General features: G+C 43.7%; 1 protein-coding gene across 1 annotated transcript in view; it reads left to right on the top strand.

The window, feature by feature from the left end:
• Positions 1-205: 205 nt before the first annotated feature.
• Positions 206-27,053, top strand: part of LOC309859318 (spermatogenesis-associated protein 31E1-like) — a gene marked incomplete at its 5' end in the record, with an annotated part of 35,289 nt that continues 8,441 nt past the window's right edge. Inside the window, one exon of the mRNA XM_082719975.1 lies at positions 206-301. Within this exon, the coding sequence (XP_082576101.1) occupies positions 206-301 (96 nt within the window). The remainder of the gene's footprint in view (positions 302-27,053) is intronic.

Raw genomic sequence — 27,053 nt, 5'->3', positions numbered from 1 at the left:
TGACTTTTACCTGTGCCAGAGCACATCCAAGGCCCTGAAGCTATGCCACATTTCTCTCTCCTTGGTGGAGGTGTGTGCATACTGGGGTGTGGTGTGTCTGGAATAGAGTTCCTGAGATCTGAAGACCAACAAAGCCATCTGGACAGGGCTCTGAGGCCTCCTGCCTGGCTGCCAGGCACTGCCTCTGTAGAGGTCTACAAAGGAGATGAGGCAGAAGCTGAATGATGAGATCCCCTGCTCTACCTCCTTGAAGGACAAGAAGGTGCCCCACACTGCCAACAGAATCCAGTGCTGGCTCACGGTGAGTGCACCTGAGTGCAGGTGCTAGGGAGAACTGACCCCCAGGGCACTGATGCAGCACAAAAGGCCCCACATCCTAGAAGCCAGCCTGAGCTCCTTGAGCCCTGTACTCCCATGAATATGCATCCCATCTCTTCCCCAAACTTGCCCTCATGGTCCTGCCCATGCCTTGGATAGAAGCAGAGTCACTGTCCACATATTTATAGGAATAGAGACTTATTAAAGAGACTTTCAACCATGTCCCATCCCATTTATCTAGAATCCTTTTGCACTGTGCTATGAATTTTCCCATTGTGCTCCCAGGTGTCCCCATTGGCCCAACAGTCCTTCCCCAAATTCTGCAAATCTTTCAAATGATCATGGTGAGTTGGGAGACTTTTATCCAAAGGGACCTCTGGCCCATGGTACTATGTCTCTTGCTCTGCCCTTTTATTTTGATGGAACACATCTTTGCCCCCCCCCCAGGGTCAGGAAGAGGGACCTCACTGCACTGCACCCTATTCTTGAAGGCCAGTCATTTATCACAGCCATTGAGCCCTTTACTGATGCAGGACTTTGATGTGATCCCCTTCTGTCACCAACACACAGTACTGCATCCTACATCCTCCATGCCCTAATATTCTAAGCTCAATCACCTAAAACATCTCTGTGTTCTCGTCTCAAGAACGGGATATGTTATCAGAAATCATAGGATCGGGAGGAGTCAAGATGGCTGAGAAGTAGCAAGCTGAGACTGCTTCAGCTAGCCGGAGATCAGCTAGATAGCTTATCTAAAGATTGCAAACACCTGAAAATCCATTGGCAGATCAAAGAGAAGAAGAACAGCAATTCTGGAAACAGAAAAACAACCACTTTCTGAAAGGTAGGACTGGCGGAGAAGTGAATCCAAAGCAACGGGAAGATAGACCCTGGGGGGAGGGGCCGGGTCCCGGCAAGAGGAAGAGCAACCGCGCACAAAATCAGGACTTTTAAAAGTCTGTTCCGCTGAGGGACATCGCTCCAGAGGCTAAACCGGGGCGAAGCCCACGTGGGGTCAGCGTGGCCTCAGGTCCCGCAGGGTCACAGAAGGATCGGGGGTGTCTGAGTGTCGCAGAGCTTGCGGGTATTGGAACGAGAAACCGGCTACAGAGACAGAGCCGACAGTGAGCTCACAGCTCGGTGTTACCTTGAACCGGTCCCAGGCTCGGTGAGCTCGGAGCGCGGCCGGAGGTCAGGCAGACGGGAGTAACTGGGCGCTGTTCTCTGAGGGCGCACTGAGGAGTGGGGCCCTGGGCTCTCGGCTCCTCCGGGCGGGAGACCAGGAGGCCGCCATTTGTATTCCTGTCCTCCGGAACTCTACGGAAAGCGCTCAGGGAACAAAAGCTCCTGAAAGCAAACCCGAGCGAATTACTCACTCTGGCCCCGGGTAAGGGCGGTGTAATTCCGCCTGTGGCAAAGACACTTGAGAATCACTACAACAGGCCCCTCCCCCAGAAGATCAACAAGAAATCCAGCCGAGACCAAGTTCACCTACCAAGGAGTACGGTTTCAATACCAAGGAGAGCAGCAGAATTCCAGAGGAGGAGAAGCGAAGCACGGAACTCATGGCTTTTTTCCTTTGATTTTTTTTAGTCTTGCAGTTACTTTAATTTTTTCTTTTTCATTTTTTGTTTTGTTTTTTTTTTTTCTTCTCGCCTTCAGGTAAAAATTTTTTTTTTTTTAACTGTTACCTTTTTCTTTTTTAACGATATTTTACTAGTTTATCTAATATATATATTTTTTCTTTTTTACATTTTTCTTAGGTGTTTTCTTTTTTTAAAAATTCTTTTCTTTTCCTTTTTTTTTTTCTTTTCCTTTTTCTTTTTTTTTTTTCTTTCTTCCTTTTTGAACCTCTTTTTATCCCCTTTCTCCCCACTCACGATTTTGGATCTCTTCTAATTCGGTTAAAGCATATTTTCCTGGGGTTGTTGCCACCCTTTTAGTATTTTACTTGCCCCTTCATTTACTCTTATCTGGACAAAATGACAAGGCGGAAAAATTCACCACAAAAAAAAAGAACAAGAGGCAGTACCGAAGGCTAGGGACCTAATCAATACAGACATTGGTAATATATCAGACCTAGAGTTCAGAATGGCAATTCTCAAGGTTCTAGCCAGGCTCAAAAAAGGCATGGAAGATATTAGAGAAACCCGCTCGGGAAATATAAAAACCCTTTCTGGAGAAATAAAAGAACTAAAACCTAACCAAGTTGAAATCAAAAAAGCTATTAATGAGGTGCAATCATAAATGGAGGCACTCACTGCTAGGATAAATGAGGCAGAAGAAAGAATTAGCGATATAGAAGACCAAATGACAGAGAATAAAGAAGCTGAGCAAAAGAGGGACAAACAGCTACTGGATCACGAGGGGAGAATTCGAGAGATAAGTGACACCATAAGACAAAACAACATTAGAATAATTGGGATTCCAGAAGAAGAAGAAAGAGAGAGGGGAGCAGAAGGTATACTGAAGAGAATTATTGGGGAGGATTTCCCCAATATGGCAAAGGGAATGAGCATCAAAATTCAGGAGGTTCAGAGAACACCCCTCAAAATCAATAAGAATAGGCCCACACCCCATCACCTAATAGTAAAAATTACAAGTCTTAGTGACAAAGAGAAAATCCTGAAAGCAGCCCGGGCAAAGAAGTCTGTAACAAACAATGGTAAAAATATTAGATTGGCAGCTGACTTATCCACAGAGACCTGGCAAGCCAGAAAGAGCTGGCATGATATTTTCAGAGCACTAAACGAGAAAAACATGCAGCCAGGAATACTATATCCAGCTAGGCTATCATTGAAAATAGAGGGAGATATTAAAAGCTTCCAGGACAAACAAAAACTGAAAGAATTTGCAAATACCAAACCAGCTCTACAGGAAATATTGAAAGGGGTCCTCTAAGCAAAGAGAGAGCCTACAAGTGGTAGATCAGTAAGGAACAGAGACAATATACAGTAACAGTCACCTTACAGGCAATACAATGGCACTAAATTCATATCTCTCAATAGTTACCCTGAATGTTAATGGGCTAAATGCCCCAATCAAAAGACACAGTGTATCAGAATGGATAAAAAAAACAAAACCCATCTATATGTTGCCTCCAAGAAACTCATTTTAAGCCCGAAGATACCTCCAGATTAAAAGTGAGGGGGTGGAAAAGAATTTACCGTGCTATGGACATCAGAAGAAAGAAGGAGTGGCAATCCTTATATCAGATCAATTAGATTTTAAGCCAAAGACTATAATAAGAGATGAGGAAGGACACTATATCATACTCAAAGGGCCTGTCCAACAAGAAGATCTAACAATTTTAAATATGTATGCCCCCAACGTGGGAGCAGCCAACTATATAAACCAATTAATAACAAAATCAAAGAAACACATCAACAATAATACAATAATAGTAGGGGACTTTAACACTCCCCTCACTGAAATGGACAGGTCATCCAAGCAAAAGATCAGCAAGGAAATAAAGGCCTTAAACGACACACTGGACCAGATGGACATCACAGATATATTCATAACATTTCATCCCAAAGCAACAGAATACACATTCTTCTCTAGTGCACATGGAACATTCTCCAGAATAGATCACATCCTCGGTCCTAAATCAGGACTCAACCGGTATCAAAAGATTGGGATCATTCCCTGCATATTTTCAGACCACAATGCTCTAAAGCTAGAACTCAACCACAAAAGGAAGTTTGGAAAGAACCCAAATACATGGAGACTAAACAGTATCCTTCTAAAGAATGAATGGGTCAACCGGGAAATTAAAGAAGAATTGAAAAAAATCATGGAAACAAATGATAATGAAAATACAACGGTTCAAAATCTGTGGGACACAACAAAGGCAGTCCTGAGAGGAAAATATATAGCGGTCCAAGACTTTCTCAAGAAACAAGAAAGGTCTCAGGTACACAACCTAACCCTACACCTAAAGGAGCTGGAGAAAGAACAAGAAAGAAACCCTAAGCCCAGCAGGAGAAGAGAAATCATAAAGATCAGAGCAGAAATCAATGAAATAGAAACCAAAAAAACAATAGAACAAATCAACGAAACTAGGAGCTTGTTCTTTGAAAGAATTAATAAGATTGATAAACCCCTGGCCAGACTTATCAAAAAGAAAAGAGAAAGGACCCAAATAAATAAAATCATGAATTAAAGAGGAGAGATCACAACTAACACCAAAGAAATACAAACTATTATAAGAACATAGTATGAGCAACTCTACGCCAATAAATTTAACAATCTGGAAGAAATGGATGCATTCCTAGAAACATATAAACTACCACAACTGAACCAGGAAGAAATAGAAAGCCTGAACAGACCCATAACCAGTAAGGAGATTGAAACAGTCATTAAAAATCTCCAAACAAACAAAAGCCCAGGGCCAGATGGCTTCCCGGGGGAATTCTACCAAACATTTAAAGAAGAACTAATTCCTATTCTCCTGAAACTGTTCCAAAAAATAGAAATGGAAGGAAAACTTCCAAACTCATTTTATGAGGCCAGCATCACCTTGATCCCAAAACCAGACAAGGATCCCACCAAAAAAGAGAGCTATAGACCGATATCCTTGATGAACACAGATGCGAAAATACTCGACAAAATACTAGCCAATAGGATTCAACAGTACATTAAAAAGATTATTCACCACGACCAAGTGGGATTTATTCCAGGGCTGCAAGGTTGGTTCAACATCCGCAAATCAGTCAATGTGATACAACACATCAATAAAAGAAAGAACAAGAACCATATGATACTTTCAATAGATGCTGAAAAAGCATTTGACAAAGTACAGCATCCCTTCCTGATCAAAACTCTTCAAAGTGTAGGGATAGAGGGCACATACCTCAATATCATCAAAGCCATCTATGAAAAACCCACCGCAAATATCATTCTCAATGGAGAAAAACTGAAAGCTTTTCCACTAAGGTCAGGAACACGGCAGGGATGTCCATTATCACCACTGCTATTCAACATAGTACTAGAGGTCCTAGCCTCAGCAATCAGACAACAAAACGAAATTAAAGGCATCCAAATCGGCAAAGAAGAAGTCAAATTATCACTCTTCGCAGATGATATGATACTATATGTGGAAAACCCAAAAGACTCCACTCCAAAACTGCTAGAACTTATACAGGAATTCAGTAAAGTGTCAGGATATAAAATCAATGCACAGAAATCAGTTGCATTTCTCTACACCAACAGCAAGACAGAAGAAAGAGATATTAAGGAGTCAATCCCATTTACAATTGCATCCAAAACCATAAGATACCTAGGAATAAACCTAACGAAAGAGACACAGAATCTATACTCAGAAAACTATAAAGTACTCATGAAAGAAATTGAGGAAGACACAAAGAAATGGAAAAATGTTCCATGCTCCTGGATTGGAAAAATAAATATTGTGAAAATGTCTATGCTACCTAAAGCAATCTACACATTTAATGCAATTCCTATCAAAGTACCATCATTCTTTTTCAAAGAAATGGAACAAATAATCCTAAAATTTATATGGAACCAGAAAAGACCTCAAATAGACAAAGGGATATTGAAAAAGAAAGCCAACGTTGGTGGCATCACAATTCCGGACATCAAGCTCTATTACAAAGCTGTCATCATCAAGACAGCATGGTACTGGCACAAAAACAGACACATAGATCAATGGAACAGAATAGAGAGCCCAGAAATAGACCCTCAAATCTATGGTCAACTCATCTTCGACAAAGCAGGAAAGAATGTCCAATGGAAAAAAGACAGCCTCTTCAATAAATGGTGCTGGGAAAATTGGACAGCCACATGCAGAAAAATGAAATTGGACCATTTCCTTACACCACACACGAAAATAGACTCAAAATGGATGAAGGACCTCAATGTGAGAAAGGAATCCATCAAAATCCTTGAGGAGAACACGGGCAGCAACCTCTTCGACCTCTGCCGCAGCAACATCTTCCTAGGAACAACGCCAAAGGCAAGGGAAGCAAGGGCAAAAATGAACTATTGGGATTTCATCAAGATCAAAAGCTTTTGCACAGCAAAGGAAACAGTTAACAAAATCAAAAGACAACTGACAGAATGGGAGAAGATATTTGCAAACGACATATCAGATAAAGGACTAGTGTCCAGAATCTATAAAGAACTTAGCAAACTCAACACCCAAAGAACAAATAATCCAATCAAGAAATGGGCAGAGGACATGAACAGACATTTCTGTAAAGAAGACATCCAGATGGCCAACAGACACATGAAAAAGTGCTCCATATCACTCGGCATCAGGGAAATACAAATCAAAACCACAATGAGATATCACCTCACACCAGTCAGAATGGCTAAAATCAACAAGTCAGGAAATGACAGATGCTGGCGAGGATGCAGAGAAAGGGGAACCCTCCTACACTGTTGGTGGGAATGCAAGCTGGTGCAGCCACTCTGGAAATCAACATGGTGGTTCCTCAAAATGTTGAAAATAGAACTGCCCTATGACCCAGCAATTGCACTATTGGGTATTTACCCTAAAGATACAAATATAGTGATCCAAAGGGGCACATGCACCCGAATGTTTATAGCAGCAATGTCCACAATAGCCAAACTATGGAAAGAACCTAGATGTCCATCAACAGATGAATGGATCAAGAAGATGTGGCATATATACACAATGGAATACTATGCAGCCATCAAAAGAAATGAAATCTTGCCATTTGCGACAACATGGATGGAACTAGAGTGTATCATCCTTAGCGAAATAAGTCAAGCAGAGAAAGACAACTATCAGATGATCTCCCTGATATGAGGAAGTGGTGATGCAACATGGAGGCTTAAGTGGGTAGGAGAAGAATCAATGAAACAAGATGGGATTGGGAGGGAGACAAATCATAAGTGACTCTTAATCTCACAAAACAAACTGAGGGTTGCTGGGGGGAGGGGGTTTGGGAGAACGGGGTGGGATTATGGACATTGGGGAGGGTATGTGCTTTGGTGAGTGCTGTGAAGTGTGTAAACCTGGTGATTCACAGACCTGTACCCCTGGGTATAAAAATATATGTTTATAAAAAATAAAAAAATTAAAAAAAAAGAAAAGAAATCATAGGATCCATGCCATTCATGCAGAGAGTTTCTATCAATACTCAGTTCACAAAATGACCTGAGATACTATCAAGTTCAGACATCATTTTCCTTCAATTCCTTTAATAGATGCCAAGAACATTTTTTTTTCTTTTTCCTTAAAAGTTAACTAATTGATTGGTCGATTGATGGATTTGAGAGAGAGGCAGGGGGAGAGTGGGGCGAAGCAGAGGGAGAGACAGAATCCTCAAGCAGACACTGCCCCATGTACACAGCCCTATGAGGAGCTCAGTCTCAGGACATTGAGACCATGACCTGGACCAAAACCAAGAGCCTTACGTTTAACCCAATGAAACACTGAGTCACCTTATTCTTTTTAGGACTGTGGGCTCTCTTGTCCCACCTCTTGCCACAAGTCACTGAGATCTGGGGGTTCAGTCTTCCCTCCAATCCCCAACTCTCCTGGTGGCTATAGCACTGACTCATGTCTCCCCTGATTCACTTCATGATAAAAATGGATCCAACTGGAAGGGAAATGAGACCTCCATGCTATGGACCAACTGGCCAACACGCTGGAGACAGAAATAAAACACCTGGTGCCTGCCTCCCTAAGAAGAGATCTTAAGTATGTCTACATATTCTTTTTTTTTTTTTTTTTTTTTTTTATATTTGGCATATATAATTTATTTTTTATTTTCAGCATAACAGTATTCATTATTTTTCACCACACCCAGTGCTCCATGCAATTCGTGCCCTTTATAATACCCACCACCTAGTACCCCAACCTCCCATCCCCCACCCCTTCAAAACCCTCAGATTGTTTTTCAGAGTCCATAGTCTCTCATGGTTCACCTCCCCTTCCAATTTCCCCCAACTCCCTTCTCCTCTCTAACTCCCCATGTCCTCCATGCTATTTGTTATGCTCCACAAATAAGTGAAACCATATGATAATTGACTCTCTCTGCTTGACTTATTTCACTCAGCATAATAATCTCTTCCAGTCCCGTCCATGTTGCTACAAAAGTTGGGTATTGGTCCTTTCTTTTTTTTTTTTTTTTTTTTTTTATAAACATATATTTTTATCCCCAGGGGTACAGGTCTGTGAATCACCAGGTTTACACACTTCACAGCACTCACCAAAGCACATACCCTCCCCAATGCCCATAATCCCACCCCCTTCTCCCAAACCCCCTCCCCCCAGCAACCCTCAGTTTGTTTTGTGAGATTAAGAGTCACTTATGGTTTGTCTCCCTCCCAAATGTCTACATATTCTTGAGTACACACTGAGCCTTTGCCACCACCCAAGATGTGCTGGACCTCTTATTTGCAATATGAGCATTCTGCCCCTAACTACCAAGTGTGATTGGGCCAATGCCTGGTTGTGAGACTTTGGCATGTCCCCAAACTTCACAAAGCCTCAATTTGCTCCTACCTGGGGCAGATTTATTACAGGGACTCAGTGGGGTCTTGTGAGGAAAGTACACCTAGGTGTCTGCTCCTGTGGAAAAGTCTGCTAGAGGGCCTGTGGTCAGGAAATTTTAGCATTTTTCTGCTACTCATGATGAAACCTCTGCCTCATCCTTCACTATCACTATGCTCTTGCGCTGGGCTGTTTTGCCATTTAAAGGGAGATCTGAGACTCCATCTGGGGATCGTGGGTGTGAGTAAGGGGCCAGGCCCACTCACATATCTGTGATGGCTGTTTGGGGCCCCTTCATTCATCAACCATTCAGGAAGCTCCACTCAGTAGAGGCATTCATCTAGGAGCTGAATGGTATCCCTACAGAGAACAGGCAGCACTCCAGGGCTACAGAGTAGTAGTGTGTCAGATGATGAGATGTAGCATTCACAGGACAAGTGTTACAGACAAGTGTTCATCCAGTTGTAGTTTTAGTGGCAACAGCAAGAACCACTTGAACTTGTGTGAGCAAGAGAGGCCTTTACAAAACACATTGGCTGCTCATGGAAGCTGCAGGATGGACAGAGCCTTAACTAGGGGATTTGGCACTGGACACAGCTCATTAACACCACTCAGGATCTTCTAGCTGTGACCCCCTGACCCTTCCAACCCCAAACTTGGCATCCCTCAAGTTGAGCCTGTCTGAGAGAGGGGGCTGTGCTTCCTGCTGGGACCCCCTTTTCTCCCACAAAGTCTGGTAAAGGGGAGTCCACTTGATCTGATGCTGTAATAGAGACCATTGTCAGTAATTCCTGTCTTCTCTGCCATAACATGGAGCTAACCAGGCACAGAAGGTACATCTTCAGAGAGAGGACATTTGGGGCTCTCTCTGCAGGAAGAGAGAGAAACACCAGTGAGTGGGACTCAGTGAGAAAGGAGAGCTCTGAGCACTAAGGGAAGGGCTGCTATGGGCTGGGCACTGCCATATTGGTCCATGGCACAGGCGTTGTGTTGGCTTGTAGGGAGTGGCCAGGCTTCATCCTACTAATAGGCCCAACAAAAACCAAAATGATTCCCATAAAATTCTTTCAACTCCAACTACAAAAAGGCTCTGGGACCCAGGCATCCAAGGAAGCCCAAGATGCTACATACGAATGATTACACGGTGCGGGAAAAGCGGGACAGTCGTGATGGAACTGAGAGAAGCTCATTTCCCTGCTTTGGGGAGAAAGAGCCCCATCACAATGCACCCCAATATTTGTTCCAAAAACGGGTAACAGCTGTGGGGGCTCCTGCCTTCCAGTCTCCACAATGAGGATTGTCCATGTTCCGGACACAAGCTCTGGGTGACATCTGGTCCCAGGGCTGGCCTGGGTCTGATGGATGAGCCCCAGTGTTGTGGGATCCCATACTGGAGGGGATGAAGGCTTTCTGGAAGGACAACTGAGTCAGGGGAGCCTGGACTGGCAGGCTGAAGGGACACAGTTAGGCAGAAGCCCAGAGCCCAGGACAGCAATGTTCTCCCAGTGGGCTAATTTTAACAGGCAAAGCTAAGGATTACTCAGTATCTTTTGAGAGAATGAATCATGTCAGTCAATCACCCTAACAATTCCATGAGGAAGGTAGAAATGCTGTCTCGGTTTGATGAAGGAAACAAAGGTTTTAAGAAACTGCCCCTTTCCATGCTCCACATTGAGTCCCAGGCAGGATTTGAACCCAGGGCTTCCAGCATTATGGGCCTGACCTCACGAGAAAGTTGCATGCAGATGCTTCAGAGGAGACTTCTCAACTCTGAGTTTACATGAGCCTTTATACCCAGGGAGAAACCTCCTCTTACCTAGACAAAAGCTGGCTGGTACTGGAAGAGTCCTTAGTGCCAAGGCACAGCATCATCAGACAACAGATGCGGGACAAGCCCTAGTCAGAGGTGGCATCCCTGCCCCTTGGATTCAGTGAGATCTCCAGGCCTGTGGAGCTTTCTGCACTCTGAGTTCCAGGAGTGAGTTGTGGATGGAACACACAGTCCAATGGCAGAGAGAAAGCTGTTCTAGCCCCTGCTCAGCCTCTTTGTCGCTGGGTGACCCCAAGCAGGGCTCTGAAGCTACATACCTCTTCCCTAAATTGGAGAATGTAATGAATGCTGCTAAGTGGTATGTAGAAAGAAATGACTCCTATGGTTCCTGCCTGGTGCCTGGGAGCACGTGTGGAGCCCAGAGGGAAGGCATTCTTGTCAGTGACCAATTTACCCATGCACCTGTTCTTCCACTTGTTGATTCTGGTGTCGTTCTTAAGAAACAGATGCCAAAGCTAAGGTCAGGAATATTTCTTCTTAGGCATTCTTCTCTGAGGTTTATAGCTTTAGCTCTTAAATTAAAATTGTGACCCATATGGGGTTCATTTTGTGTCTCCTCTGAGGGCAGGGTCCATGGACCTTCCTTCATTCATTTATAATTTTATGTATTTGTATGTGTAAAAAGGGACTGGTCAATAGATCCACAAGAATTTGTAGAATAATATTTATTCTATCCTTGAAGAAATTCGCTGAGATTGTGAAAAGGAGGTTAACTTGTATCTTGTGTGGAGGTGGAGCAGTGTCCTTGTTAAGAGCACACTCCCCCCTCTGGTGGCCACAAGAGACATTGCAGGAGTTCCCTGATGTGTCTGCAAAGCAAGCCACAGTCAATGTTGGGCATCTTCAAGGATTCAGAGACATCCAAACAGTTCTGTAAAATTCAGTGTCTTGAAGGGTGTCTTCTAGGAAATCTGTGAAAAAAGTTCACTATTTCGAGAAATATTTTCTGAGAAGCCTAAACAGGCCCTGAGTTCAGGATAGGAAGTAGGGAGAATGGTGGATGCTTCCCAAGAGGCACAGGGTGTACGGTGGGGTAGTGTGGAAGATAACTGGTCTACACCAAAGCTCTGTATATCCAGTTGAAAGAAAACAAGCCATATTTATGGATTCCTGTGCTTACATTAACCATAAAACATTTTAGAAAAATTGAAAACTATCACTCAGCATATCTGTATCCTCTTTTCCCAGTTAGATGACATCACCCTATATTCCCAGCTAATTTTTTACTTATTAGAAGAAGATGATGCCATATATTGAACCCTTAATGACTCTACAAAAATCCTTGCAGAACTAACAGATGGATTAATTCCTAAACTTATTGACACAGATTTAATATACAAAAATGAGTTTCATCTCTATACACGAATAACGTGCTGTCAAGAACAGAAATTAAGAAAATAGTTTGTAATTGATAATCACTCAAAAAGAATAAGATACATAGGAACTATTTTCACCCAGAGGTGAAAGACCTGCATACTGAAAACTTAAATCATTAATGAAAGAATTTGAAAAAGCCAGAATTAAGTCTGAAGACACCCCATGCTAATGGATCCCTAGAATATATGTAATCCAAAGGTCCACAGTGTGTAAAGCAATCTAAATATTTGGTGAAACCCCCATCAAGATCTAATGGCATTTTCAGAAATAAAACCAATAATCCTACAAAGTGAATAGACAAAGCCATCTGGGGAAAGAACAAAACAGGAGGCATCATGCTTTCAGAGCAGAAAATCCAGCAAAAAACCCACACATATGTAGTCAATTAATTTAGAACAAAAGCTCCAAGAATATAAAATAGGGAAGCAATGGTCTCCACCAAAAGTGGCTTTGGAGGACATGGGGAGGTAGAGAGAAGTGGGTTGGGGTAAATTGGAAGGGGAGGTGAATCATGAGAGACTATGGACTCTGAAAAACAATCTGAGGGTTTTGAAGTGGCAGGGGGGTGGGAGGTCGGGGTACCAGGTGGTGGGTATTATAGAGGGCACAGATTGCATGGAGCACTGGGTGTGGCGAAAAAATAATGATACTGTTATGCTGAAAATAAATAAATGAAAAAATAAAATAAAATAAAATCACACAAAAAAATTGGCTTTGGAAACACTGGGCTACCTCAAGTAAAGCAATGCAACTGAATGTCTATCCCACCCGATCCACAACAACAAAGTCACAATGTGTCAAGGACTTCAACAAAACAGCTACACCCATGAAATACGTAGCTGAAAATTGGGCAGAATGTTATTAGCACCCCTGATTTTTTATAATAAATTTCATGAACAAAATTTGAACACCAGATTCTGAGATCAAGAGTCAGATGATGTGCTAACTAAGCCAGCCAAGCGTCTATTAAAACAATGGGGCACAGAGGAATCGGCAGAGATCTATTCATTTATCCCCCTTAACACATTTTTTTAGAAGAATGTTTCTTGACTTCCTTCTTGACACTGATTTTTGGATTTGACATCAGAAGCAAAAGTTACAATGAAAAATAAAATGGGACTGCATCAAACTAAAAGCCTTCTGTACAGCAAAGGAAATCTCCAGTCATCAACACACTGAAAAAACAGCATACTGAAGAGAAGAAAATACTTGCAAACTACCTAGTTGTTAAATGTCTCATATCCAAAATATTGAAGAACTCATATCATCAGGGAAATGCAAATCAAAGCCCAAAATGATGTCACCTGTCACCTGTCAGAATGACTAGTATCCAGTAGACCACACAAGAAGGTTTGCCAAGATCTAGAGGAAAGAGAACTGTGCTCTTTTGGTGGGACTGTAAACAGGCTCTGTTGTTAGGACTGTAAGTGGGTACAGCCACTAAGGAAAAAAGTATCAATTTTTCTAAAAAAAAAAATTCACAATAGGGGCACCTGGCTGACACAGTCAGAAGAGTGAGAGACTCTCAATGTCATGGTCATGAGGTTGAGCCCCACGTTGGGGGTAGAGAGTACTTTAAAAATGGATATAGAGCAACCATATCATCCAGCAGTTCCCTTACATATTAGAATGAATCCAAGTCTTCTTTCTTCTAAAATGAAGGTGTATATGGGTGCCTGGGTGGCTCAGTCATTAAGCATCTGCCCTCAGCTCAAGTCATAATTATAGGGTCCTGGGATCGAGTCCAACATTGGGCTCCCTGCTAAGTGGAGAGTCTGCTTCTCCCTCTCCCACTCCCCCTGCTTGTGCTCTTTCTCTCTGTCGCTCGCTGTGTCTCTCTCTCTCTGTCAAATAAATAAATAAATCTTTTAAAAAATAAAATAAAATGAAGGCATATAGTTTTATGTGCCCCGCTGTTTCATTCCAGCACTGAGAGTCTCTGTTCCTTTGAAGTAGACTGTGAAGGGCCCTGGCCGCCAAGGCTCAGGTAAACTTCCCTTCAGAGCTCTACTCAGATTCTGACAAGTTAGCTCTCAGTCTATTCCCCTTGTACCCACAGATCTGCCTTCCCAGTTTTTCAAGACCCAGCCCACCATCCCCTGGGAACTTGACATAAGTTTGTGGTTTGATTCACCCAGGACTTGCTGAGTCAGCCCTGCCCCAAAGCTATGTCCTGAGCTGCCCCCTATAAACATGCCTGGGTTTCAGGAACTTACTAACTACTTAGCAGAATGCTCTCACAAGCACAGGTTCCCAACCTGTATACTTGCTGATCAGGGAGCACGTCCTGGCCATTGCTGTGTCACTGTATCCAATAAGCCATAAGGTGTTCTGTGCAAATTCCTTCCACACTCGTCCCTCAAGCAGCCAAGTCAGATGCACATGATCACCAAAATGTTTCTGGCTTTAAGTCTTCTGCTACTCATGCAGCTATTTCCTTCCTACCTCAGCAGTATCTGGAAGTGAGGACACTCTACCGAGTCTTCTGATCTTGAAACCTTAGACCCTTCATCTACCTCATGGTCTGATGTGCCTGGTGTCTTCCTTATGCTCTCAGGAATCTTTTTCTTCATAAGGTCCAGTCCTTGGCTCTGAGTGCTGCATTAACCCATGGAGTCCACCAGGTAACCTTCATGATCCTTAGAGTCTCCCTGTTTATGGCTTGGGAACAATAATCTGGAGTTTATGGATTTCTAGGAGTTTCTGGAGTGAATAAGTGATATGTATCAGTCTAGCTGTCTCAGGTTTTGTTTTGTGGAGGGAAACATTGACGCTGACAGGGTAAACAAAGTCCATTCAATTGCAAGATATTTCATACATATACATGATCAAAAAGGAAAATTCAAACCGTAATTTGTCTCATTTTATATTTATTCAAAATGATGACCTAAGTTTGTTTCCTTCAAAAGGTCCACATAGGGGCGCCTGGGTGGCTCAATGGGTTAAGCCTCTGCCTTTGGCTCAGGTCATGATCTCAGGGTTCTGGGATCGAGCTCCATATTGGGCTCTCTGCTCAGCGGGCAGCCTGCTTCCTCCTCCTCTCTCTCTCTCTCTTTCTCTCTCTTTGGCTGCCTATCTGCCTACTTGTGGTCTTTGTCTGTCAAATAAATAAGTAAAATCTTAAAAAAAAAAAAAAGGTCCACATAAGCAAGCAAGAGCCTATTTTAAGTGGTCATTTTGGCAGAAATCTAGGTGGTGTTTTTCCTCTCCCATCACTGACCTTTTCTTCGTCCAACTTGCAGCACATAGCCCATTCTTTGTTCCTCTTGGTAAGGAAGCCAGGTGCCCACCTTAATGCTCAATCCCTGAAGAATAGGGTCTTCTGATAATCACACAGAAACAATGGCTGGCCTAGTTGAAGAAGACAGATTACCCAAAAGTCAACTGCATTTCCACTTTTGGCAACATTATCTGAAGTGAAATGTTAGATCCCAATTGGGGAAATTTGGAGCGAATTTTCCTCAACTCCTTCCAGAGGTAAATGTGGGATGTGACTGCCCCAGGGCCTGACTGCCACAGCAAGGAACACTGCTCCAGAACTCCAGACTATGAAGACTATGGGAGGATTAACTCTGAAAATGCCTGTAATCAAAAAAGAGTTTGTGAGTGAGGGAAGGAGAAACAGTGAAGCATCAGTGTGGGAAATACCCACTGGATGCTAAACGTACTTGAATGCTGAGCAAGGACTGGACCTGATGTCTTGCACGTGGCATGTATCCCCACAGGAGGCTCTCTCAAGCAAGGACTAAAGCCATAGTTGATGCCAAACTCAGTAGAAATTTACAGTCCCTTTCAGGCAGTGGAGATGTGGAGAGAAAGTGCTTGGGCTTTGGAACCAGGGCACCAAAACTTCAGTGCCCAGTTTCTCATTTAGTAGTCCTCAAGTCTCTGTTCCTTCACACAGCATACAAAGATCATGATGGTACCTTTTCTTTTCTCATGCTCGTTTAAATGCCACGAGGGAAATCTAAAGCCTGCTCAGAGGTGAGGTTTATTGCTAGATGAAGTTATTATTGACTCATTAACAGAGATTCTGAAGTGTGGTTTTGTTCATTTACCACCCTGTGAACATGTTTTTCAGTGGTGATGACATTTCCCCCCCCAGGTTTATTGAGGTGCTACTTGGTGTACAAGAAACTGAGGCCCAAGAATCAACAGGCTTCCCTCAAGAGAAGGCACAGTGTCCAAGTGGATGCGCATTGCTCACAATCCTTGCCTTGACTTCTGGGCGTTACCTGTAAGACTTTCCATTGGGGAAGTACAGTCAACATGAGTTAAAAATTTGCCATACTAGCATTTGTAGAAACTTTCACATGATGACCCCATGCCAATGCTTATGTGGTCCTTTAGATAAACAGAAAACAGAAGGAAAATAAATAGAAAAAGAGGTAAATAGAAAGAGAATGAAAACTTCTCATCTCTGTCTATGAAGCCGGCATTAACCTGGCCCTCAAACTAGGCAAAGATCCCATGAAAAAGAAGAATTTCAGACCAATATCCCAATGAATATGGACACCAAGATTCTCAACAGGATCCTAGCTAATAGGATCCAACAGTACATTGAAAGGATTATCCACCATGACCAGGTGAGTTTGATCTCTGGGATGCAGGGTGGTTCAATACTTGTAAATCAGTCAATATGACAGAACAAATCAATAAGAGAAGAGAACCACATGGTCCTCCCAATTGATGAAGAAAAAGAATTTGACAAAATACAGCATCTGTTCCTGATTAAAATGCTTCAAAGTATAGGGACAGAGGGAACATTCCTCAACTTCATCAAATCTATCTATGCAAAACCCACAGCAAATATCATCCTCAATGGGAAAAACCTGACAGCCTTCCCTTTGAGATCAGGAACACGACAAGGATGTTCACTCTCACCACTCCTGTTCAACATAGTACTAGAAGTCCTAGAAACAAGAGACAGTAAAAAGAAATAAAACGTACTCAATTTGGGAAAGAAGTCAAACTCTCTCTCTCTGCAGATGATGTGATACTTTATACCCCAAAGACTCCACCCCCAAACTACTGGAACTCATATAACAATTCAGTAATGTGGCAAGATACAAAATCAATGCACAAAAATAACTTGCTTTCTTATTCACTAACCATGAAAATACAGAAAGGGAAATTAAAGAATTGATTCCATTTACTATAGCACCAAGAACCACAAAATACCTTGGAAAAAACCTAACCAAAGAGGTAAAGCATCTGTACTTGAGGAACTAAAGAATACTCATGAAAGAAATTGAAAAAGACACAAAAAGTTGGAAAAGTATTCCATGCTCATGAAACAGAAGAATAAACATTGTTAAAATGTCTGTACTGCACAGAGCTTTCAATTCCATCCTGGTTCCATGGAACTTTCAATTCCATCCGGGCCAAAATTCTACCAGCATTGTTCAAAGTGCTGGAACAAGCAATCCCAAAATTTGTATGGAACCAGAAAAAATCCCAAATTGCTAAGGATATGTTCAAAAAGAAAAGCAAAACCAGGGGCATTATGTTGCTTGATTTCAAGCTTTACTACAAAGCTGTGATCACCAAGACAGCATGGTACTGGCACAAAAACAGACACATAGACCAGTGGAACAGATGAGAGAGCCCAGGTATGAATGCAAAACTCTATCATCAAATAGTCTTTGACAAAACAGGAAAAAATATCCAGTGGAAAAAAGACAGACTCTTCAATAAATGGTACTGGGAAAATTGGACAGCTGTATATAGAGAAGAATAAAGCTTGACCATCCTCTTACACCATACACAAAGATAAACTCAAAATGAATAAAAGACCTCAACGTGAGGCAGGAATCTATCAAAATCCTAGAGGAAATGAAAGCAAGAATGAATTTTGGGGACTTCATCAAGATCAAAAGCTTCTGGACAGCAGAGGAAACAGTCAATAAAACAAAGACGTAACCCACGGAATGGGAGAAGATATTTGCAAATGACAGTACAGACAAAGGGCTGTTATCCAAGATCTATAAAGAACTCCTCAAACTCAACACTCAACACTCAAAAAAGCAGATAAACCTTTCTGACGGAGGCATAATACTCCATAGTGTATATAGACCACATCTTCCTTATCCATTCGTCCATTGAAGGGCATCTTGGTTATTTCCATAGTTTGGCGACCGTGGCCATTGCTGCTATATACATTGGGGTACAGATGGCCCTTCTTCTCACGACATCTGTATCTTTGGGGCAAATACCCAGGAGTGCAATTGCAGGGTCATAGGGAAGTTCTATTTTTAATTTCTTGAGGAATCTCCACACTGTTCTCCAAAGAGACTGCATGCACCTACTTGCATTCTCACCAACAGTGTAAGAGGGTTCCCCTTTCTCCACATCCTATCCAACACATGTTGTTTCCTGTTTTGTTAGTTTTGGCCATTCAAACTGGTGTAAGGTGATATCTCAATGTGGTTTTAATTTGAATCTCCCTGAGGGCTAATGATGATGAACATTTCTTCAACGGACAAATGGATAAGGAAGATGTGGTCCATATACACTATGGAGTATTATGCCTCCATCACAAAAGACGAATACCCAACTTTTGTAGCAACATGGATGGGACTGGGAGAGATTATGCTGAGTGAAATAAGTCAAGCAGAGAGAGTCAATTATCATATGGTTTCACTCATTTGTGGAGCATAACAAATATTATGGAGGATAAGGGGTGTTAGAGAGGAGAATGGAGTTGGGGTAAATTGGAAGGGGAGGTGAATCATGAGAGACTACGGACTCTGAAAAACAATCTGAGGGGTTTGAAGTGGCGGGGGTGTGGGAGGTTGGGGTACCAGATGGTGGGAATTATAGAGGGCACGGATTGCATGGAGCACTGGGTGTGGTGAAAAAATAATGAATACTGTTTTTCTGAAAATAAATAAATTAAAAATATACACATAAAAAAATAAATAAATAAATTTGCATTCCCACCAAAAAAAAAAAAAAAAAAGCAGATAATCTCGTCAAAAAATGAGTAGACAGGAACAGACACGTCTCCAAAGAAGACATACAAATGTCTAACAGACACATGAAAAAATGTTCATCATCATTATCATCAGGGAGATTCAAATCAAAACCAGTTTGAGATACCACCTTACACCAGTTAGAATGGCCAAAATGAACAGCACAGGAAACAAGTGTTGGAGAAGTTATGGAGAAAGGGGAATCATTTTCCAGGGTCCTGTCCCTCGAGCTCTCCAATTGGGGAACCCTGAGTCACACCCCACAAGTCCCCCTGCCACCCATGCCTTTCAGAGCTGTGGAAAAGCCTCAGAATGAGAGAAACCTTTGTGACCCAACAGGGCCATACCCAAACTCTGGCGCTACGGCGGGTCAAAAGTTGGAGGCTGACGCCTGGCCACAACCCCTCCCTCAACTCTGCTCCAGGAAAGCTCCTCTGCACTGCGGCCCCTGGGTGGGCCCCGTCGTCTCCACACGTTTTCCAGATGGCCGAGACAGGCCCTAGGCAAGAAAGTGCTCTAGGCCACAGGGGACAGGGCAGTCTGAAGGGTTGCCCAACACCAACCAATTCTCGCGAGTTTTCTGCAAAAATCTTTATCAATTTGGGCAGAAAGCTCGTGAGAATTGGCCAGAAAACCCCCAGCAAACTCCCTTCATGTGACGCATGTCTGCCGGGCCGGGGATCTCGAGTTGTCCTGGCTCGAACCCTGCCAGAAAGCCCTCTGTGAGTCAGGTGCAGGCGAGGCCAATGCCTCCTGCTCCTCAGCCTCCAGGGGGCCCCTCCCTGGCGCTGGCAGATGGGGCCTGCCATGCCCCAGGCCCAGGCCTGAACCCTCACCTGGTTTTTTAGTCTTCCTTTTCCAGGGTCCTGTCCCTCAAGCCCTCCAATTGGGTAACCCTCAGTCCCATGCCACGAGTCCACCTGCGACCAAGCTAGAAATGGTGACTTTCAGAGCTGCAGAAAACCCTCAGAGTGAGAGAAACCTTCATGCCCCCACTGAGGTTATCCCCAAACGACGGTGCCACAGCAGGCTGAAAAGTGGAAAGATGACACCTGGCCAAAAGCCCTCCAACAACCCTGCTCTGGGAAAGCTCCACTGTGCCTGGATTCCAGGTGGGCTGCGTTGTCTCAGTGTGTTTTCCCAATGGCTGAGACATGCACTGAGCGAGAAAGCTCTCTAGGCCACGGGGGACAGGGCGCCCAAATCAATTTGGCAGAAAGCTCGTGAATATTGGGCGGCATTGGGCAGCCCTCTGGACCGCCCTGTCCCCCATTGATTTGGGTAGAAACTCATGAGAATTGGCTGGTGTTGGGCAGCAATTGGGACTGCACTGTCCCCTGAGGCCTAGAGCAATTTCTCGCTCGGTGCATGTTGCAGCCATCCAGAAAATGTGCCGAGATGACCCTGCCCACCCAAGGGCCCCTGCCCAGGGGAGCTTTCTAAGAGCAGAGTTAAGGGAGGGCTTGGGGCCAGGTATCAGCCTCCAACTTTTCCTCCCAGTTTGGTGTTGACTGTTGGGGATGGCCTCAGTGGGGGCATGAAGTTTTCTCTTGCTCTGAGGGTTTTTGTGCAGCTCTGAAAGGCAGCGTTTCCTCTTGGTGGCAGGGCCCTGAGTCATACCCAATTGGAGGTCTCGAGGAACAGGACCCTGGAGAAGGAAGACTGATAAACCGGGTGAGGGTCAGGGCCCTGGCCTAGGGACATGGCAGACCCCATCTACCAGTACCACCAAAGGTACCTCAGGAGGCTGAGTAGCAGGAGGTGGTGGTCTTGCCTGTGCCTGACACACTGTGGGCTTACTGGCAGGGTTCGAGCCGGGACAACTTAGGATCCTGTGCAAGGCCCAGGGGGTGGCCCTGCAAACATGTGGCTCATGAAGTGAATTTGACACAGGTTTTTTCAGCCAATTCTCACGAGCTTTCTGCCCAAATTGATATCGGTATCGATTTGGGCAGAGAGCTCGTGAGAATTGACCGGCGTTGGGTGACTATTCAAACTGCACTGTCTCTCGTGGCCTAGAGTGCTTTCTCGCTCAGTGCATGTTGTGGCCATCTGGAAAACACGCCGAGAACACGCTGCCCACCCGAGGGCCCCTGCGCAGGGGAGCTTTCCGAGAGCACAGTTGAGGGACGGAGTATGGCCGGGCGTCAGCCTCGAACTCTTCAGCCCAGTGTGGCACCAATGGTTGGGGATGGCCTCAGTGGGGACGTGAAAGTTTCTGAGGGTATTCCGCAGCTCTGAAAGGAACCATTTCCTCCTGGTTGACATGTGGACCCATGGGGTGTGACTCAGGGTTCCTCAACTGGAGGGCTCGATGGACAGGACCCTGGAAAAGGAAGGCTGCAAATCTAAGTGAGTGTGAAGGCCCAGGTCCCATCTGCCTGAGCCAGGGAGGGTACCCCAGGAGGCTGAGTAGCAGGAGGTGGTGGCCTCACCAGTTCCTGACTCACTGAGGGCTTTCTCACAGGGTTCAAGCTGCTGGAACTCGGGATCCCAGGCCAGGCCCAGAGGGCAGCACTGCAGACTTGTAGCACATGAAGCGTGTTTGCTGGGTGTTTTCCGGCCAATTCACAGGAACTTTCTGCCCAAAACCTTATCTCTTCTCAGATGACATGATGAAAAGTAAGGTGTTTAATGACCTGACTATGCAGAGAAATGAGACGGCTAATCCACCATGGAGGAAATGGAGGGCATGTCTGTAGTATAAGAGATTCCTTTGAACCAGCAAGCCCTGGTATGAAAGTCACATAAGCTGCCCAATCCAGGCAGAACTACTGGTAATCCACAAAACTCAGGAGTGAAAGGTTGGGTCACTCCACCAGATAAAGAATCATGACCAGCTGAGGTGCTTGTTCACAGTGAATGTAATGTAGAACGAGCAGCCAAAGTAGCAGGTAGAATACCAGCTATGACCATGTGACCAGTTACAGAAATAAGGACTCTAATTCTTTTTTTCATAAGACTTTGTTCATTTGTTTCTTTGTTCAGAGTGCAAGTGGTGGGTGGGACAAAGGCAGAGGGAGAGAGAATCTCCAGCGATTCCATGCTGAGCACAGAGCCCCATGTGGTGCTCAATCTCACGACACTGACATCATGACCTGGGCCAAAACCAAGAGTCGGAAGCTTAACCAACTCAGCCACCCGGGCATTCCAGGACTCTAATTCTTATGAGTATTTCTTCCTTATTTTGTTATGAGCATTTTTGTGTTGACGCATCTGTTTTCTTCCTTCTCTTGGTCCCTTATCAGAGAATGTACGATGCACGTTTGTGATGGTTAATTCTATGTGACAAATTATGTAGGTCAGAGGATCCAGATAGTTGATCAAATCCATGTCTGGATATAACTTCAGAGGTATTTTTTTATATGTGATTTCCACTTAAATTTTGAGAAAAGCAGATTATGCTCTATAACCTGTGTGGGCCTCATCTAATCAGTTGAAGGTCTTACAAGAAAAGATTGAGGTCCCCAGGTGTGAAGGAGTTCTGCCTCCAGGCAGGGATCAGACTCAAACTGTCACATCAGCTTGGTCTGCCACCAATCTGCCCAATCTGCAGAGTTCAAACATGCCAGATTTCACAGTCAGTAAATTCTTTAAAATAAATCTCTCACTTTCTCTGTCTCTGCCTTTCTCTTTTTCTCTCCCAGTAAACACACACACATTCTACAACCCTACTACAGAAAGTACTTCACATTTGTAATTAAGAAAATGATGAATAAGGAATGGAAGATGGGCATCATATTTACTCAGAAATTATTGGCATGTGCCTTGGCTATTAATTATAAAAATTCTACCAGAAGTCTCTAGTAAATTCTCAGCAAGCACCTTCAAAGAAAGTATAGAAAAGGACTAGGCTATCTACCGAAACCCAGGAAAAAAAAAAAACAACAACCAAAAACCAAAATGAAAATCCAGTAACTACATAAAGTAGTAGGCAAAGTGATTGTAAGAATAAAATTAATCAAATAAGAAACATACACAACTGCAACTAAGAAGGGACATATAGCCAGACATCAACAAAACATGAGCATGGGATTTGCTTCTCCTGGAGGCAATGGAGCCAGGATGCTGGGTTTCTCCAAACTATGAGCAGGCCAGTCTGGGTTTGATCCTCTGGCAGAGAGCTACCCACTGAAGAACTAGGTGTGGTTTTCTTTCCTTCAGAGAATTGCTGACAGACCATCTGTCACACACTTAGCCTGAGCCTGAGCATAAAGAATAGCAATGTCAGCCACAATTGTGATTCTTAAGAATGACTCTCACCCCCAACCTAGTGCAGTATCCTCTCACGGAGAAGAACCTGGTTAGGAAGCTCGGAAGCCAGGCGACTCACATTGGAATTAACACTGGGCCAGGGTGCATGGTTCTAAGGTCAGCTGTTCCGCAGACAGGTTGGGAGATCTGACTAGCTCCTTGATCAGCGTTAAGAAGTGGGTCAGATTGAGCAGGGTGGAGATGCGTAACAAAGAAATAAATGTGGACACCCGTGGCTGGCTGATACTCAACCTGGATGGCTCAGTGTGTAAAGGGCCTGACTCTTGATTTCAGCTCAGGTCAGGATCAGGATCTCAGGGTCAGCTGGGCTAACCAGCACTTAGCAGGGAGTCGGCTGGAGTCTTTTCTCTCTCTCTCTCTCTCTCTCTGCTCCTCCCCCTGTTGTACTTTCTATCACTCTCTCCCAAATAAATATATAAATCTTAAAAAAAAAAAAAGAATGATAAGAAAGGCTGCAGGGCTAAACATAGTGAAAGGCCAGTTAGTCATCATGGCATCTCAGATTTCAAAATGATAATGAAGAAAGTGGAGAACAACTCATCCTCCAAAACATGCCAAACTCCGGGGGGGGGGGGATCTGTTGCCTTTAAAAAAATGTGCCCTTGGAAAATATTTCCAAGGACATCTTCTGTTACTCACTCATTGGGCTTCTTATGAATATTTATGGCACATGTATGGAATGAATGCTGTTACATAGAGCATGAACATGGAAACAGGCAGAAGCCATGAACCCGGCATCAGAGAATGCATTGCTAAGGCAATTTCTGGTGCTTCAGGATTTCTTGTCAATTTGGCTGTGACTGTAATGGTATCTGTGGGGTGCTGTATACTTATGGACACGGCTCAGGGGCCAAGCCGTGGACTACAGCTTATCTTCCCAGGTCTGTTTAGAGAGAGGGCCAGAGCTCAGTATTGTTAAGTAAATCGCACATTTTTATTAAAGCAATAATCTTTGAAGAGTTTAAGTACTATTTTCCATTTCAGATGTTATGTACCACCTGAAGGGACAGTCAGCACTTAACATCATGGGAAAACTGGGGGTGACCCATGGGTTTATGCTGTTGAATAAAGGTGCAAGCACCTCTAGGAGCTTGAGAAAAGCACACATTTGCTCAAAATAATTTTTTAAGTGAAACTGTATTAGGAACTAGTTTCAGTCCCTTTCTGGCTCACATTGGCCATTTTAAAAAAAGGGGTAGAGGGAATGTAGCCACAGCACGGATTTATCTATTTCCACACCAGACCTGGGGAAACTCACGCTCTGCATTCTGTGTTCTCCAGAGAAGGACGAGCACCACTGTGATCCACAAAGCGTGACCACACAGCATTCCCATACTTTCATGTAACCAGTGGCACAAGTGGAAACACAGGTGACCAGCCAGTCAGGCAAGTGACTGTAGCTGGGGTCGCTGGGGCCAGGGAGTTAGTCTGAGTCAAGTCAGCCCACGGAAGTGCTTTTATATATATATATTATTATTGTTTATTTTTCATTTATTTATTTTCAGCATAACAGTATCATTATTTTTTCACCACACCCAGTGCTCCATACAATCCATGCCCTCTATAATACCCACCACCTGGTACCCCGGCCAGTGCATTTTAAAGGAAACTTGCTGTAATGGGGTGTAAACATTGGCAGAGAGAGGAGCCCTGTAGACTTCCTGCTCTTGCTGCCTACAAATACCAATGACTATCTCACTGTCAAGGAAGAGCCATGCATCATCTGTTTTCTTGTAAATGGCAGAATCAGAATCTACAAGTGCCTTTGTGTAACAGAACAGGTCTTATAAACTTGACATTCAGCACAATCCAATGTCCTAGTATAGTCTGCTTCAGATTCACTTCAACTTGCTTGGTCTTTTGAGGATCCAAGAAGCTAATTAGTACCATTTCATAAAAATTTCCTAATGGGGGGTCAGGGCTCAGATGATTAAGTGTCTGCCTCTGTATGATCTTAAGATCCTGGGACCCAGCCCTGTGTTGGCATCCCAGCTCAGTGGGAAGTCTGCTTCTCCCTCACCCTCTGCCTGTCCCCTTGTTTGTACTCTCTGTGTCTCTCTGAGTGTGTGTCTGTCTCTCTCTCAATTGAATAAATAAAATCTTAAAACAAAAACAAAAACAAAAAACCCCTCCCAACATCATATCTGGGGAGAGACTGTCACTTCCTTGTCAATTAAAGATGACAATAACCCAAATTGTTGAAACTTTTGTGCATATCCCTCTCTGATCCTAGGATAATTTGGTAGGTTGTCTTCATCATGTTGATGGTTTCCTTTCCTGTGCGCCATACTTTTCAGTGCTCTGAGAACATGCACGTAAGCCCCTTTTTAAAATTCAATAGCTCCTCCTGGAATATTCTGGAGTGGATGACCACCACTCACACCTCACCAGCACATATGAGAGCACCTGTGATTCTGCTCCTTCCCCAGCATCATTATTAGCTTAGCCAATCTGATGATTGAAACACATTATCCTATCCTCCAATGTGTGCTGTTCACTCTGTCGATGGAAGACTCAGGAAAGAGGCAAAGTAGTTGCAACTTCACTAATCTTAGAAAGCTAAAAGGCTAGAGAGGATATGAGGCAGGAGCCTCCTCTGTGTAGTGAAAGGGACCACAAAAATCCTTCAGGTCTCACTGAACTGGCTTTATTTACAAAAATATTTATATTGGAAGCTAAATTCCTTCTCTAGATACTAACATAAATATTAAGAAGGCTTCATTGTAACTCTGGGAGATATGCAGAACCATTTGGGAGTTCTTGTCTATTTCAGGGAATGTTCTATAATCTGGGGTTTGTGTCTCTCTCTGCCCAGCGTTTGGGCAGGAGGACCTCAACTGACCTTCCCGGATTTGAATAGATGACACTGAGGCACAGATCTGCTCAGTGCTACCACCTGGGCTGTTGAGTGAGCACTCCCAGGTAAAACATTTCTCAAACCTTGGCATTCATCACAGAAAAGGCAGGGTGGTCCTGTGTTCTAGAACACAGAATAAATAAATAGATAGAACACCCTGTGTTCTATCATTGGAGATTTTATTATGTATCAGGTGAAGCACAAGGGAGAGGAAAACAGGAGTGGAATCCATCTCTGTGAGCATCAGTGTCATGTAATAGTGCACTTCAGATGTCTGCCCAGTCTAAATACATGGAAACACTGCTTTTCTTACAAAAAGATACATACTACACATAAATATGTAGATCAGTGTTTATAACTAAACAACCAAAATGTTCCAAACATGAGAGCCCCATCTAAATTTCTCCAAAAGCTGCTATATATCTCAAATGTTTACTTTTCCCTATGTTTTATTTATGAAAAGCTCCTTTTTTTTCCATCACTTGGCAAACTCAGGGCTTGTTAGCTTGAATGTCCCTGGCTTATATTCAAACACATTTTCCCTCCTCTTCTTTGCTTTAATAAAATCCATCCCCAAGTGTGAGGCCTGGTTCTGTTTTCTGTTGCGTCACGGTCACCTTGTTCCACGAGCCCTGGTGGTGGGCCAGCCAGACCCAGGCCCTGCTGCCTGGCACAGTCAGAATGCAGCCTGCTAACAGCCACAGCCCAATACCTTCATTTACTGCTGAAAATCTCCAGCCAGGAGGAATCAAATACCATCCACTGAGAATCAAAAGCCTGCATTTTCTTTAGGTTTGGGAACCATCAGAAAGTGGTCTTAGCTGGAATCAGCTTGTCATAAGAAGGGCACTGGGGAGGTTTCAAAACTGAAAGTCTCACTGGGATCTTTAAGGTCTTGGCAGCAAAGACCCTTGCCGGGCACAAAGCATCTTA

Source organism: Mustela nivalis (assembly GCF_964662115.1).
Source record: "Mustela nivalis genome assembly, chromosome: 2".
NCBI lineage: Eukaryota > Metazoa > Chordata > Mammalia > Carnivora > Mustelidae > Mustela > Mustela nivalis.
This window is presented reverse-complemented; position numbering and strand designations above follow the sequence as displayed.